Raw genomic sequence first — 16058 nt, 5'->3', positions numbered from 1 at the left:
CATATACATTTATGCTAAATCTAGATCAGAGAGCAAGAATCACTTGGACAGTGATTTTATTGTTAACACCATCCTTACAATTGCTTATACTTGCTGTGAACATAGAGCAGATCCTCAGTGAAAAAAGTAGGTAAGAATAAAAGAAGAGCAGACAAGAACCTTTATAAAGCTATCTCAACTTTAAAAATGTGAATTGATATCTATAATGCAGTTGCCAAATAGCATATTGATTTTTGATCTCTCTACAACAAAGACTTTAAATTTACTTAATTTTATGCAAAAGAATAGTCTTAGCAGAAATAATTCGTAAGGTTAAGCAAAGCTATAACATTGAGATTTCACATTTTTTTAATGGGATGAAATAGCAGTTAATTTCAGGTCATCTACCCTGATAATCTAGAGATAAAATAAGCTTCCTTTAGATTGTTCCATGTCATTTTATGTGGGAGAGAAAATTCTTTGCATTTTTCTTGCTTTCAGTAAAAGCTTAAAAAAAGCAGCTTACCAGAAAACTGAATTCTCTGTCATCTTTACAACATCCTTCTGCTGTGGGTTATCCTATTCTTCCTTTATAGATGTAAATAAGTAAAGCTAAGTGCAGACAAATACAATAAACACTACATATGTAAAAAACATCTAGAGAGTTCATGATTAGAATCAAGGAAAACTCTACATAGCAAAAAATTAAATTGGGAGGCTTGTAAAAAGTTTTTGGGCAAATTAATCTGTCGGATTTGTTGTCTGAGTGATTGTAGTGATTGTTAAAATGATAAAGCACATAGGTGTTATATGTGATATAGCAGCAAAAGCTAGCTTGATATTTAAGAGCAAGTCAAATTGTTCTCATGGGTCAGTGACATTCTGAAAACACGAGGATTTTCTTCCTCTGCAGGGATTTAGTTTGTATTATATGTTCTAATGGAAGACGTACAATATGATGCATATCTCATTCTATCCTGCAGGGATTTAGCTTATCCTTGAGTGTAATAATGACAAAAAGCTATGTTTTATCGCTTCTTGTAACCAGATCTACCAACAAAGGGAATAGTTTCCTTCTGGCAAAGTAAAGCATTGAGGTTAAACACCTCATAATCCTTGGACAGAGGAGTCTTTATATTGATCTTTTTTGTTGTTTTTTTCAGTTAGTACAGCTATTTATTGTAACTTAACATTTTTGACTCAAGTGAATCTTTAGGTGAAAAGCAAGGGTGCAAAATTAGTTTTTCTCCTATTGGCTTTTTAATGTTTTTTTTTTTTTTTTTAATATCAGTATGTTTAGACACCTGTGGTATACATGGTACTTCAAAAAGAAGATATAATTTGTGTCCTAAAGAGCACGCTATTTCACAAATATGCTATGTGTTTTTATGGACATAATGTTATTTGTATTAAGAGAAATAATACATCCCTCTTACAAATACCTGCATGAGGAAAGTAGAATTAAGATTATGCAAAACTGTCAGTGTTTGTCCATGCTGCCAGAAAATGAAGATGTTACATGTCTACTGCAATGTCTACAATTTTCATTTATTCTGGACTCTATTTTGCTAGAGCAGTTGTCATGATTGCTTTTGCTGCTGTGTTATCTACAGTACTATTAGCGGTTGCTTTACGTCCCTGGGACAACTACTTTATGATAAATAACTGTAAGCTGTACAATTATTTTCGAAATTTTATGCAGCTCAGCACCAGAATGAAGGAGGTCGTCCACTTGACCAGTTAGTTTTCTCTGAATGATTGTTTGGAAAATTGGGTTTTTCCTAATCTGTCAGGTTTCTGTCAGTGACCATTTCCGTGCTATACTTGCACCTGGGCTTGAGCCCTGAAATTATGGTTGGCTGTCACTGTTCATATTCAGACGTCACTGAGCATGGATCTCAGCTGGATTTTCTAAGGGATGATTTATCAGCAGTCAGTACTTTTTCATCTGAGACCAGTTCCTGCAGTGAAGTAGGAAAAGTGGTTGCAAAGGCTGGTGCGTATCTTTTTGAGATGCTTCTAGTCCAGTCAGCTGTGAGTTCATAATAAACTGCTTGATGGCAGGCAATGGTGTGAAGAGCAGTGCTTCCTCAATTAGTGCTGGTTCCGGCTGGGAGATGGTACCTTTCAGCCAATGCTGGAAGCTGACTCAGCTGCAGCACAGCACCAAAATCAGCTGGGTGGTGCTGCTGGGAGCACAGCTTTCTGCTTCTCTTAGCTGCTGTCTCCCAGGAACAAAACCAAGGAGAAGCACCTGTACTGACAGTTTTGGATTTATCTATAATGCTGTTAATTGTTTCCTTACATCTTAGAATAGGGCGCAGTGATGCGAGGCAGTGCCTCTGTGCTGTCAAGGTGGTAGCCCCACAGGCATCAATTTTAGCTTGAAGTCTAACTGGTTTGTTGTTCCTCTAAGGAAAAAGGGGGAAAAGCCCATCTATGTCTGAGCTCCACTCTCTACATCTGTATACTGTTAAATAGAAATTAATTGCATCTAAGTGGCATGGAATAAATCAGAAATCAAATGTTTAGCCAGGGCACTATCCAGAATTATAATAGGAATTTAAAATGTTTTAGGAAGGTATTGTTTGGATAAGTTAGTACAAATGTATGTTTTGGAATGTACTTGTTAGGCATTGGAATGGGCTGTCCAGGGAGGTGGTGGAGTGCCCATCCCTGGAGGTGTTCAAGAGGCGGGTTGGCATGGCGCTGAGGGATATGGTGTAGTTGGGATCTGTCAGTGCTAGGTTAACAGTTGGACTAGATGATCTTCAAGGTCCTTTCCAACCTAGATGATTCTGTGATTCTGTGATTTTTAACTAACTTTAAAAAAAAAAAATGTTACTAGCAATGTAGGCAGGAGTGTTCCTGTTCAAAATCATATTAGTATCTTTTTCAACCTTTTAGGTTATTGATAGCTGCTAACGCTTTTAAAAAATGCTAGTTGCTTCACGGCAGGTAGAAAACTCTCTCCAAAATATGCTTCAAAACAGAGCCTGTTTTCCTAATTTTCTATTTCACAGTTACTTTCTGGGGTTTCTTGCAGCCACTCAGGAAGCAGCTAGCATTGATTCCTTGTGGTGTGAGGCAAAGGGTGTAACTTAAATTGATACCTTTTTCCCAAGTGAGGTTTGCAAAGAAAGACTGCAAAAGAATGTCTTGGAATATCTAGATACTTTTATTGTCCTCTGACACATTCGGGTTTGTATTCCCCTGAAATGCATTAGATTAATGAAACAAATACACTGCAAAAGCGGTAAACCATCCATAATTTTATTATTAAGTGTTAAATTCATTTGGAATGGTCCCATGCCGAGGAACATGTTCGTAAAACATTGCTTTGTGCCACGTAACGTCCAGGTGACACAAAGGTTATAGAACTAGGTTTAATAATGCTTACGATTTCGAAAAGCTTGCTTTCCATGGTGATTCTTGAAATTAGGACCAAACTTCCCTCTCTGTTATACCCATGGCAATCTATTAGTTTTCATGAGAAAACTCATTCAGTGCTGTAGCTGAAAGGAAACTTTGTCTTCATTGAGAAGCTGAAGGCGGATGGGGCTGAGGGACATGGCATATTCCTCTTAAGGAAGCTAGAGCACTAGCTGTTGTCTTTCACAGATTGAAAAGAGTATTGAACTGCCCATATTCAAGTTGGTATGTACACAAAAGCACAAATGTTTTCTGTTACCTCACTGTTTAAAATATTGGTAGAAACACTGAGGTGAAGTGCTTATTTAGGCTGGAAAGGTGTAGTAATTAGTATTAGTTGTTAGAGCTGTGGTAATCCAGTCCGCACCAGTGCCCTGATCCATCTTCCTGATAGTCTTGTTATTTCCTACAGTAAACTTTCAGTTGTTATAGCAACACTTTTTAAATACACCACTCCTCCTTTTCACCATGTTGCACAGAAGGATGCTGGTCATCCAAATACATTTCATGTTGAGAAATGTCTGGGATTTCTAACCAATCTATTTCTCTCTTCTTTATGTAGTTCCTAATTGTACGATGTGTAGTCTAAAGTCACCATTAGGAAAGGACAGGATGAAGCTAAACACCTGTTGAATAGGGGCTGAGACTTGCAGTAAATGGTGGTAGAATAGAGCCTGTTCTTTTCTTCTGCCTTCCCTTTCCCCCCCTTGGTGCATAATATGTAGTAGATTTTAATCAGTGACTGTAATTTATGTAATAACTTGGTTGTACTAGTCCTGTCACAAACAACTGTGATTGTCGCTTTCCACTACCAAACTTGTGAGAACTAAGTAGAGGGGTAATTTAATACAGAGATCAACTTGGCTTTTGTCCCAACAAAATAATGGAATTCACCATTTCTTTCTCATGAAAACTGATGAGGATTTTTTTTTTTTTGTCTAGACCTCTTTTTGGAGGTTAGTGGTGTTATTTAAACTGGCTAAATAAAAATATAATACTTCAAAAATTAGATACAGCAGCATTAATTAAGTGGGAAAGATCTGGTTTTGCCATGCATTTCTGTATTTTATAGCATAACTAAAGAATTTTTGGGGCACAGTTTTCAGGGATAACTTTTCCTATTGACCGATATAATAGAGTCATCACAACAGCTGCAAGGGATTGGTTACACTGCTGGAATTCACCCGGGTGTGCACAGGTTTTTTTAATGCATGCTTTTCGAAACAAAACAGTTTGATAGCAGGTGTGACCTTTAACCCTCCCTAACTTTGAAGAACTTAATCATCATCATTTGTTCAGCACTGAATATATTTTGCAGGTGGAGGAAACAGAGGGAAATGTAGTTTGGTTTTGATGGGAAAGGGAGATGGTGAAGAATGGTTGTGTTGGTATTTTTACCCCTTTTGTGTAAACCAAATTAGGCAAAGTTAATTTTTGAAAGTTTTGTTTAAAACAAATTTTATGTTCTGTTGAGAAAAACTGTTTTGTCATACAGTTACAGAGACATAACTGAAAGACAGAGTAAAGCTCGGAGAGATTTAAAACATGCCCATCTACTAAGATTTGGCATGCAGAAGGGGCTGGGAGAACTGTGGAAAGAGTGAATATACAAGAAGATACGTTGAGAAAGTGCCTGCATCATCTGCAGAGTTACACGTTGGTCCTCCCCAACAAATGTTTGTCTTGACAGTTTTCTGAGAACCTCAAATGGGGTTCTGTACCTCACTGTCAGAACAAACCCTTGTATTGGGGGGGAGTGTGTAGTGGTTTGGACATGGGTCTCTGGATGAAGCAGCTAACCATTTATAGAGTCATGGAGATCATGGTAACAGTTGTACAGCATGGTGTATGATGATGTGGACAGCATTGCTGCAGCGTGCGGAGAGGAAAACATTGCCTCTATAGGAGTTAATTCTAAACTAAAGCACCTGCTTGGTTTTTCAGCCTTGTAGATTAACTTTGTTGTAAAAGTGGGTACTAAAATTGACAAAGTGCAAGAATATGGAAGGCAGTTTTATCTGCCAGTATAAACTGAAATTGTCATGTAAAACTTTATACAAGTCAGCATAATTACAAAGCTTGTACTAGTTGTCCTTGTATGGCTCTTGGTTGTGCCAGATAGTTTTATGGTATTATTGCTCATGGTGGGGTCCATTATGACCCATGAAAACAGGACTCACTTTCCCAAATGACTGAATATATATGGAAATTCAGATCTTTACAAATAAAAGCTAGAGATTCATGTCTGAGTCCCCATATTAACAGTAAATATGTCTGTAGGTATTTCTCTCTATTCTGTAAACCCAAGAGTGTACGCTGCAATTACAAAAATCTGTTATACCTGACTCTGTAGCTTTGTCCCCCTTTTCATATAGGCACGGAAGCACATATTCAGTTTGGGCTCTGTGTTGGTGCTGAATTAGTCCATGAAAGGGCTTGTCTGTTTAAGCATTTCTCTTCATACAGAGTCCTGTTACACCAACTTCGGATACAAGTTTAGTGAGTTCTGACTTCAGTACCTAGTTTCTTATCATCCAGTCTAGCCTTAGTTGAAAAAAGTTGGTTTTGTGGTTGAGACTGTAGATAGGTCTGCGAGCAGTCCCCTGAGCCTACCACAACTTCTTTTCAGCCACAGGCAGCTTACTGTTGCAAAATCATTTCAGAACTCAGTTTATTTGGGTTTCTGTACATTTTGACTGCTGACAAGTCTGTTGTTCTTGTGGTGGTACCAGAAGTTTTTGGCATCAGATGTGAAACTGAGTATGTTCAGTACCTCTGAAAGTCAGATTTGTGCATCTTGGACTACAGTCTGAAGGTTGGAGACATTTCATAAATTTGATTTTTGTGTCTGGATTTAACAGAAAGTCCTTGTCGGTACATTTTCTTAATCCTTGATAACTGCAACTGCATATTGGTTATTCTGCTTTTCTCCAGCTTCCTCATGGCTGCAAGGAGCAATTTTTACTACTATGTACTACCTACGGGCACGTACCCGTTAGCAGCTCTACTGCTTTGTTGAGTTGGAGCATTTCCAGACAGCAGTGAATTACAGCTGATAGAAATTTGCTTTTATACAATTCTTATTTCTTACAACAATTAAATTAAAATGGATTTATGTTTCTTGAGGAAATAAATATAATAGCTTTATATTTCTTGATGGAATGATCCATCATAGTTATATTTATGTACTATATTGCTGGAGAGACACCATGAATGAAGATGAAGAGTAAAAGAGGGCTTTGCTAGTTTAATTTGTTCTTCCATTCTCCCTGCCAAGGAAAGGGATAACAGGAATGGTTACATTTATATTACTCTCAGTGTCAATTACATTTTCATCACCCTTTCGCTATCATGTTAGCTAGCAATGCTTTGAATATCTATCTAAAATGGCCTGTAGCTGCCTTAAGAGCTGCTTTGCATTGGATTGTACTTTTTGTTTGGTGTAGCAGAGTGTTGTGTTTCAGAGGCTCAGTTTTATGTGGATTATTTTCCCTGTACTGTTGCTCCGTTAGAAATAGATATGGCCTAAGCAGTACTCACACCTAGTGTGGGCATGGTTGCAGCTACCTTGAGATGATTATGCCGGAACAGTTTGGTTCTCCTGGACTAGAATTGTAGCACAGTGTGGTGAATCTTGTGCTTTGAAGGACAGCAAATCTCGTTCCTGAGCACTGAATTAAGCTTTAAACTTTTGTGAAAATTTCCAGGGAATCTAAGTTTGAACTCTTTATTCAGTGGTGTGAAAGCATACAAATCTACTCTTTTGGAGACCTCAATGTAGAAATACTAAGGGCTCTATTTTATGCAAGCAGCTGCTTCTTAATTCCTTGTTTTCTATACCTTTTTAAAGTAGTAATATTAAATATGTTCTTGGTGGTAAAAGTAAAACAAGTCCATAACTTAACTGAAGCCATAGTATGTTTACATCTTTGGAGTGATTGTATGACATTCATAGACAGGAAATTCTCGAAAGGACTTGCAGATTCTTCATGGGAATTTTTTTAAAAGTGAAATTTATGTGAAATTTACTGATCCAATAGCTAACAAAATGAAGTGTTCACTGAACAGTGGCAGATAAGAGTAATTTACATTTGGGTTTGCTATCTCCTCATCAAAGTAATATTGTTTATATTAGATTTTTAATAAATAACAAAAACTTGCATAGAAAAGTTAATTTATATAGGTACCTTTTGTCATTCTATTTCCTGTATTATGGCAAGACAGAATTTATGGAAAAAATATTTTTTTGTAATGGAATTACGAAGGACAACTAAGAAGATTTGTGAATTGCAATGTAAGAACATGGTGTTTCGGTTGTCAGTTCCCATCATATGCAAACTTTGTCATGATTGTCAGTGGTACTGAATTTATATCATGTTAGTTTATTTGATCTCTTCTTGAAAAGTGGAAAAGCCTCTGGAATAGTAATCCCAAAAATCAGCTGCATAACATTCCACTTTTGAAAACCCAGCTGTCTTTGTAGCTGTAATTATTCTCTGAATTACTTGTTTGCAAAGACTCAATTGAATATGATTGTATGCCTTTTAAAATAATTCATATTCTAAAACATCTGATTTTTAAAATTTATTTACTTAGCCGTGTATGGGAAGAATTAAACAAATTGATACATGCATGTATATTTAATATATTTTCAATTACTCTCTTTTTTTCTCCTTCCAGGCCAGCCAGACCACTCAAGTTACCAAAAAGGTAAGGTCTAATACTGTCACATGTGAGGTTTACAGAATCATAAAGGCAGTAGATGAGATGATGGCAAAGCTGTTATTCCCCACACAATGCAAGAGTAAGGAATGTTCAAGGAAAACAGGAGACAATCAAGTTAAAGCAGATTTGAAAATCAAAAAGTATTTGTTTTATGCAGTGGGTAGTGAATTTCTGAAACTGCCACAGGAGACTGTGGAGGCAGATAGCATCAGCAAGTTCAAACAACGTTTAGAAGAGCTGATCTACGGTGGGTCCGTAAATAAACACTGGAAGAAGGAGCCAGGGACAAGCTCTTTAACATCCGCAGTCACACACCTCTGAGTCCTGAGGGAGCAGGAAGAGGATAGACCACAGAAGGTGGCCAAACTCACGTGCTTTATTTATTGAGAGACAAGTAGTCCCTCCATAAATACTGGGCCAGAAATTTAAAATCCATGCAGATTTCAATGTTCGCTGTTTTTAAATATTTTATGACATTTTTTATTATAGTCCTCTGTCTGTGTATGTACACTATCTGCACAAGCATGAGAACTCTGTGACTTGGTGCCTTTTTGATTAAGGGTTGTTCTGAGAAGCAGCTTGGTTGTATCATCAATAATGATAAAACAACCTAGTGAAAAAGGTCAGAAAATTTCATCAAAATGGTCTTTTATTCTTCCTAAAACCAGAAATGCCACACAATCAGGACCACTAAGTTTGGACTGTATATGCTCTGAAGAATGGCAGGGTCATAGAAAACAGCAGAGCAATTTACCTAGAACTTAGTGCATCAGTAATAGCAACACGAAACCATCTCAAGAGAAAATACATTAAAAACGTAATCCACCTTTAGGATTTGCTTTCAGTGAAGAACAGGCCTGTTCGCTAAATATCTGGTTTGAGTTACATAAATCTGTTAATATGAATTCAGTCACACAAATATCTGTTGCACCTAGTGACCACTTTACAGTACAGAAACTATATATATTATGTTGCTGTCTCTTTATATGAGACTGGGTAGTGGTTTAACCCGAGTATGCCTGCAGATAGGTGCTGAATTGAAAAGTTTAACATTATCCACGTTATGCTGTAGCTTAAAATGGGAGGGAAAAGCAAACACTATCTTTTTTCCCTTCTTTTGAAGAAAGCATCTGAGGTCTTAGATCGCCTTGGGGCAAATTGCTTGAAACCAGTCTTTTAGTGGTGCTAAATGGGTGAGATAAATATAGATTGAATTACTTACTGTATCTCCTAAGCATTTTTAATAATTGAAAACATGAAAAGAAAACCCAAACCTAAACCTTTTTCAAGTGTATGAAAAACATCAGGAGGAAAGAAATTAACGAAAACTATATGCATTTTAATGGTACAAGGCAACTTAAAGTAGTGTTACCATTCTAACAACTACATTGAAAGCAGGCATAAGAAGAGATTTCAGTCAGTGTCATAGTTATTGAGAAATCATCGTTCAGTGCTTGAATAGTTTGGAGGAAAAAAAAAAGAAGATAACGTATCTGTGTAGCTTTATGTCCAGCTCATTGCACAACCATAGTTTTAATTAGGCATCAAAAGGCAGGAGGTGTTATCCTGATTTAGAAAAGTACTAAAGGATGTGCTCAGCACTAAGGATGTCCTTTCTGAATGTGATTCCTTGGCTGAGGAATTGATTTAAGCATTTTTCTCTTGGACTCAGACATTTACAAGCAAGTGGTCATTTCTGCAGATTTTAAATCAGGGCAATGTCTTACTTTTCACAGAGAAAATAAAAAGTAACTAAACTCATTTTATGACTTTTTAATGGGTGAGAAACAGAATAACTGCCATCTGCTTAGCCACTGACAGTGGGTTGGGATCAAAGTTGGCTGTAGGCAACTTGGTTGGAGTCAGAGCCCTCAGCAGCACCAGATGATGCTCAGACAAATAAAATATAGCGCAGTTAGTCCTTTTTGATGTTCTAGCCCAGGTCACTTTTGCTTATCTGATTCTGTATGTGGCTTATTAACATGTTACTAGTGACTGAAGAATTTAACCAATTTAAGAACTGCTCAGCTGAGAATGGAAGTGTAGAGACAACATGTCAAAGTAGTCAATCTGGCGCTAGTGATGAATAGGAAAATAAATCTTTCAGGTATAATTTTTATGACTTCAGAGCAAATGTCTGTAATAGCTGGCCAATCTAGCTTGGTGTTTATGAAAACATTTACTCCTATAAATAGGAAAATTCTATTAGGTCATTTACTTCCCTTCATTTCTGCTTTGTACAATTGCTCATTTGGCAAGCTGCCCCTTTCTGATTCACTTTAATAAAAACTTACACTTCAAATTGCTTTTCAAGCTTTTGCTAATTAACCTCTTGTGTGAGAATGTAAGAATTATTCCACGTTTACCTAATGGGAAATTGAGTTACATTCAGTGCTGTGAACTTCCTTGCTCCTTAAAACTGTATTTAGACCCCTAGACCATACCTATTTCCACATGTTATGGAAAGTCAGCAATAAGCTTGCTCACTGCAGTTGATGTTACAGTTAGAAAACTGGGAAGCTGTTGCTGGAGTGAAGAGCTGGGCATTACCTCCCTTCTTAGCAGTGGGACAGAAAATTTCTGTAGAGCCAACAATTGAACTGTGATTAGATAATGAGTTGCTCTGAAATTGAAAAAGAACCATAATCTTTTAAGATAGTAGAAATAAGCAAAGGAGCCCTCTGCTATAAACCTTCATGTTACATTGCGTGCAAGTTGAGGAGGAAATAAGAGTATAGATCTTCTTGATCAGTATTTAGTGTGTACAGAGACTGTTGGTATAGAATGATTCATAGCCTGTAATTATTTTTCTAATGCCTTTTCAACTTTTTGGGACTTTCTGTACTCTCTTTGCTCCCAAGATTAGACTATGTTGTACTTGAAACATAAACTCTATAAATTCAGATCTTTAAGAAATTAAGACTTCCGGCTTTCATTTTATTTTCTGATACTTAGCTGTCAATTTAACAAAAATAAAAATATTTTATGAAAATGAAGAAAATTAGATTTGCGTATAAAAATTCTCACACTCTTAAAATTTAGAATAAGCTAGGAGTTAAGATCCAAGGATATGTGTTGTACTAGAAGACTAAATAATGCTGATTAGTTTACGTATCATGTCACAAATCCTTTGCACCTTTGAATTTACAACAGATTTTATGGATCATTAGTATACATGGTTTGAGTATATTTTTCCTCTCTTTGATACTTTTCTTAAAAAAACTTGAGCTTTCAAAGAAGAAACTATGATGTTTTCTATCATTAAATTTTTAACAAAGCATCTATTTTCTAGTGGTCCCCAACTATGGATAATGTCCATGCCAAAAGTTAAGTATAAAGTCAAGGAAGAAGTACTTATGTAAAAAAATTGTGTGTAGTCTTGAACAACAGTTTACATATGCTTTTTTTTCTGCATTTTTTTATGTAAAAGCATTTTAAGTAAATTATTGCCATGGCAGTTTTAAATACTGAACATGTATTAAACAACAGAGATACATGTTTCAGTAGCCCATAGTTAATCACCTCTGTAGCAGCACAAAGAAAATCTATGATAAAGCCTACACTTCTGTCAGAATCCTAGGGGAGGAAGATAGCAGTCTGACATGAAAAGCTTTTCTATATAAGAATAGAAAGTTTCGGTAGGGAGTAGAGAAATTTGATAGAAAATGAGTTGGGTTTTTTTTGTTTCCTTACTTTAAAAAAAAAGGGTGTAGGAATAAACTGTTCCAAACGCTTTCCATCCTTTTGTGATAGCTAGTTTAATTTCCTGTAAGTATAACAAAGAAAACAGATCAATGTTTCAACATGGTTCTTTAGAGAACTATGGATTAATTTTGTGTATAACTTTTATTTCTGTAATGTCTTTTTCTCTCCTCTCCACGTAGCTATGCTGCGCTGATAGCCGACTGGCCTGTGGTGGTCCTGGGCATGTGTACTGTGTTAATAGTGGTGTGTGCGCTGGTTGGAATATTGGTTCCAGATCTTCCAGATTTCTCTGATCCATTGCTGGTAAGTAAATATTAATCAATTTTGCTGTCAAATAAGTATTTTTGGTTTGCTGTTTTTTCAGTGATACCAGTAAGCAGTAGATGCAAGTACAAGATTCCTCTTAAATTGAGATCTGCCCAGAGGAAAAAACCGACTCTCTTAATATGCCTGGAAAAGTTTCCTGTACTATGAATCTCTTTGGGAATCAATTTTCAGAGACATTCAATTGGGAGTAAGCTTGCAAAAGCAAGTTCTGTCTAATGAATCCAGGAAAGAAACGAGTTGTTGAAGAGCCTCGTAGTTCCTCTAATTAAAGAAAAAATATTATGAAATCTTGACATTGGAGCAGCTAATGATTATACAAAGATACAGTTGCCATCAGAGAGTGTATTCCACTAGCTTAAATTCCTTCTGCATTTTGCTGTTGAAAGGTCATATGTCCTTCAACAGAACTGGTGTAGATTGAATAATGTAAATTCATCCCAGTTTTAGATGTACAGCACAGTACAACACAGACCATACGTTCTAAATCAGGTTTCAAAGAGTGAGGGCCAGGATCTATTAAAGGAAAGGGGATTCTAAGTGCCTTCTGGGGATGAAATTATATCCATATTGAAAGACTGAAAGTAATTTTTATCAGATTCTATTAAATACTGTGGTCATTTCTTACTTTTCATGAGCTGTCTTACCCGCGAGTAGCTTTCAGGACTTTTATGAAAATACTGTATTTATTATCCTCAAATAAAAATACACTGTTCCTATAAGTTTTTGTTACTTATAGTAGTGTATATCTGTACATTTCCATATGTAATGGATATTTCTTGAAAACAGCCAAGGTATTAAAATTATTTCAAAGTCACTTTCAAAATTATTTAAAGATTTGCCTTATTCTTGGAGAAATAGAGGAGATACACTTGAGTGATTTTAATCATATTTAATCAGTAAAGAGTGATAACTGAGATACAGAAGAGGACTTTATAGAATGCCCTTGCTCTGAAAACTAAGTGTTAAATGTTTGATAGACTAAATCATCATCACTTCTTGGGGAGAAAAGTTGTATGTGCAAGAATTCTTAATTCCTTATCACTCTATACAGTCAGTCATTATTTTGTCTGACTTGTCATAAAGCATTTTATCTTTTAAACGTAGATGTCTGGAGTAACTGTGCTTCATAATGAAAACTATCCATCACTTTGATCATGTTTCCACTTTCCCATTTGAGCGAAAGAATGAAAAGTATTAATGGAATTTTGCGATGCTCTTCTCTTAGGGTTTTGAACCAAGAGGGACAGCCATAGGACAGAGATTGGTCACATGGAACAATATGGTGAAAAACACAGGGTACAAAGCAACACTTGCAAACTATCCTTTCAAATATGCAGATGAACAAGCTAAAAGGTAAGAATTTATATTAAAAATGCATGTTATTTTATTGGAGGTTTTTTTGTATGTACATATTGCTTGCTTCAGTACCCTCTGAAGTTAATATATGTACTGCCACTGATTCCAATAAGTGTTGAATCTGATCATCTACAATTCTCAAGGCCTTCCACATGGAACTAGGTATTTCCCATCTCAAGCTCTTTAAAAAAGTGTATCATTTTAGTTTTCTCTTTGAATTATTGATATTGTCAGTACTGGGCTCAAAGTAATTTCCTCTGAAGTCTCTAATTTAAACAAAAAATTCAGTGAGTGTTTCAGGTTTTGTATACCAAAGTCACATTGGTAAAAATACGTTTTCTCATATGTAAGAGCTATTATGATGTGTGGCTTGTTTGGATGCTGCTTCTATTAATAATCTCTTTGCTAAGGTAAGGTAAAACTATTTACTCTGTTTTAGTCATCAAGATGACAGATGGTCAGATGATCACTACGAAAGAGAGAAGAGGCAAGCAGACTGGAACTTCCACAAGGATACCTTTTTCTGTGATATTCCAAGTAAGTGGAGAAATTATGTAAGGAAGGCTAAATACTTCTGCCAGTTGAATCATTTCTGAGCTCTTCTATATATTGTACCCCTTATTAGGAAAATATTTTTTGCTTGGTATATTCACAATAAGCACCTTCTTTCTGTGTGCAGAAGTCTGAAGAAATGTTGTGTTTTATTGGTTTTTCCTAGGAAGCAACTCTATTTACTTAAAGTGCTTCCTTTAAGTGGTTTCATTTCCTGTAAGGATTTTTATTAGTTATTGGTAATACTGATCGTTATAAAAGCAGTGGTTTGTGTATAACTGTGGAGGTAGCACTTAATTCACTCTAGGGAAGAAACTGAGTTTTATCTGTGCCGTTAACTCTAAAAAACCTAAATCAAAATACTTTTCCTGTATATGTCGTAAAAGACATCCACAGGTCATATATTGTACAGAATTTAGGGCGTTGTGTAGGAAAAAAAAACCCCCCACAAAATACTACACACACAAAAAAACCACCCAAACAAAACACCCCCCTCAAAGAAACAAAAATTAACCCCCCTCCCCCCTTAAAGTACTGAAGGCTTATGAAACTGTCTAAGTTAAAGTAGAGGTCAAAAAAGACAAAGAAGTCTTTATTAACTTTTTGCAAGGCATACTGCAAAACTTTGATAAGTCCTGTTCTGGCAGAGAGCATGCATTAGCAGATGTAGATCTTGCCTTTATTCATATAATGACCTGGGCTCTTTTGCAGCTACTTCAATATGTGAGGACTGATAACAGAACACAAAAACATAATTGTGAAATTTTTTGTTTATATTACTTGATCTGAGAGAGCAATGACCAGTAAAAACCAGGGTGGAAAACAGATTTATGATTTTTTTTTTTTTTTTCGATTACAGTATGGTCTTACATCTAAGTGAGAGGATGTGAGCAAGGTTGTCATTTCTGCTCCTGTGAGCAGAACCAAATTAGACCAAGCATATCTTGTGTAAGGAAGAGGAAGTGTACTCGAAACTCTACTGAGCATTAACTGCAACGTGTAGCAGAATTAACTCCTCTTATCCTGCCCACTGTTTCTGGATAGTCTCACTCTCATTCTTTCCACTACTGTTTCTGCGTAGTCTCAGTCATGTCAGTCATGAAGGAATTGTGCTTCTATGGGAAAGTTTGCTAGTCCGTTATGTAAAGAAAACAGTTGATTTCCTCTTAACCAGTTTTTGTCATTCCTGGTATCTTTCTTTCTTTGCTCCAGGATCTGCAGATTTCAGTTTGCTTCATACTAAAGCACGGTCAGAGGTTCATAGAGCACTACCCCGAGTCTTTTCATTACACTCCCGTGAAAGGCAAAAATTCTGCACGTTCACAGCAGTGAGAAAAATACAGCCTTTTGGGTTTTGGAATATTGTAATGGATGCGATAATGTTTCTTAACCCAAAGTACCATATATGCAGCACCGTGTGTTTGTATATATGTTTCCCTTGTTAGGTATGCATAAAGATCTCACTGCCACTAAGTAATTATTTCCTTTCCTAAAAGCTGTCTTCTAATAAATGTGATTTAACTTGTAATTTAAGCTGTATGTGTCTAAACTGTAGAATTCTTTAAAATGGCCTCAAGGATATCGCAACAATTTCCACTGCAGTCATTTGCTTCTAAAGCAAAAACATTCTTGTAGAAACAGCTTTATAATTATTATTTATATTCCCAAATTACTTACTAAATCAGCCCTTGATTACTATTATCTGTGTACTGCCATTATGCTGTGCCAAGAATTTCATAGTTTGCTGATTAGATCTTTTGATTTTTATTTGTTTGTCACATTTCAGAAGATAGTTTGCTTGAATAGAAGTCTGTAGAGCTTCTGAGTGGTATATAGTATTGAAGATGCCATATTTACTATAAGCACTTTAAGGAAACTGAAACTTTCATGTGGACTGAGTCTTACAGATAAATAGCTCATCTTGAAAAGGAGGTGAATTCCCATGACCTGACAAAGATTTCATCTGTGTCATTTGAATGGTG

General features: G+C 36.1%; 1 protein-coding gene across 22 annotated transcripts in view; it reads left to right on the top strand.

The window, feature by feature from the left end:
* DISP1 (dispatched RND transporter family member 1) overlaps positions 1-16058 on the top strand; it is a 96365-nt gene that overhangs the window by 71513 nt on the left and 8794 nt on the right. For all 22 annotated transcript variants that reach the window (XM_074817833.1, XM_074817829.1, XM_074817828.1 and 19 more), the window contains 4 exons: positions 8092-8121; positions 12021-12144; positions 13394-13521; positions 13964-14061. In XM_074817833.1, the coding sequence (XP_074673934.1) occupies positions 8092-8121; positions 12021-12144; positions 13394-13521; positions 13964-14061 (380 nt within the window). The remainder of the gene's footprint in view (positions 1-8091; positions 8122-12020; positions 12145-13393; positions 13522-13963; positions 14062-16058) is intronic.

The sequence above is a fragment of the Strix aluco genome, chromosome 3 (genome assembly GCF_031877795.1).
Source record: "Strix aluco isolate bStrAlu1 chromosome 3, bStrAlu1.hap1, whole genome shotgun sequence".
In the NCBI taxonomy this organism is placed as follows: Eukaryota; Metazoa; Chordata; class Aves; order Strigiformes; family Strigidae; genus Strix; species Strix aluco.
This window is presented reverse-complemented; position numbering and strand designations above follow the sequence as displayed.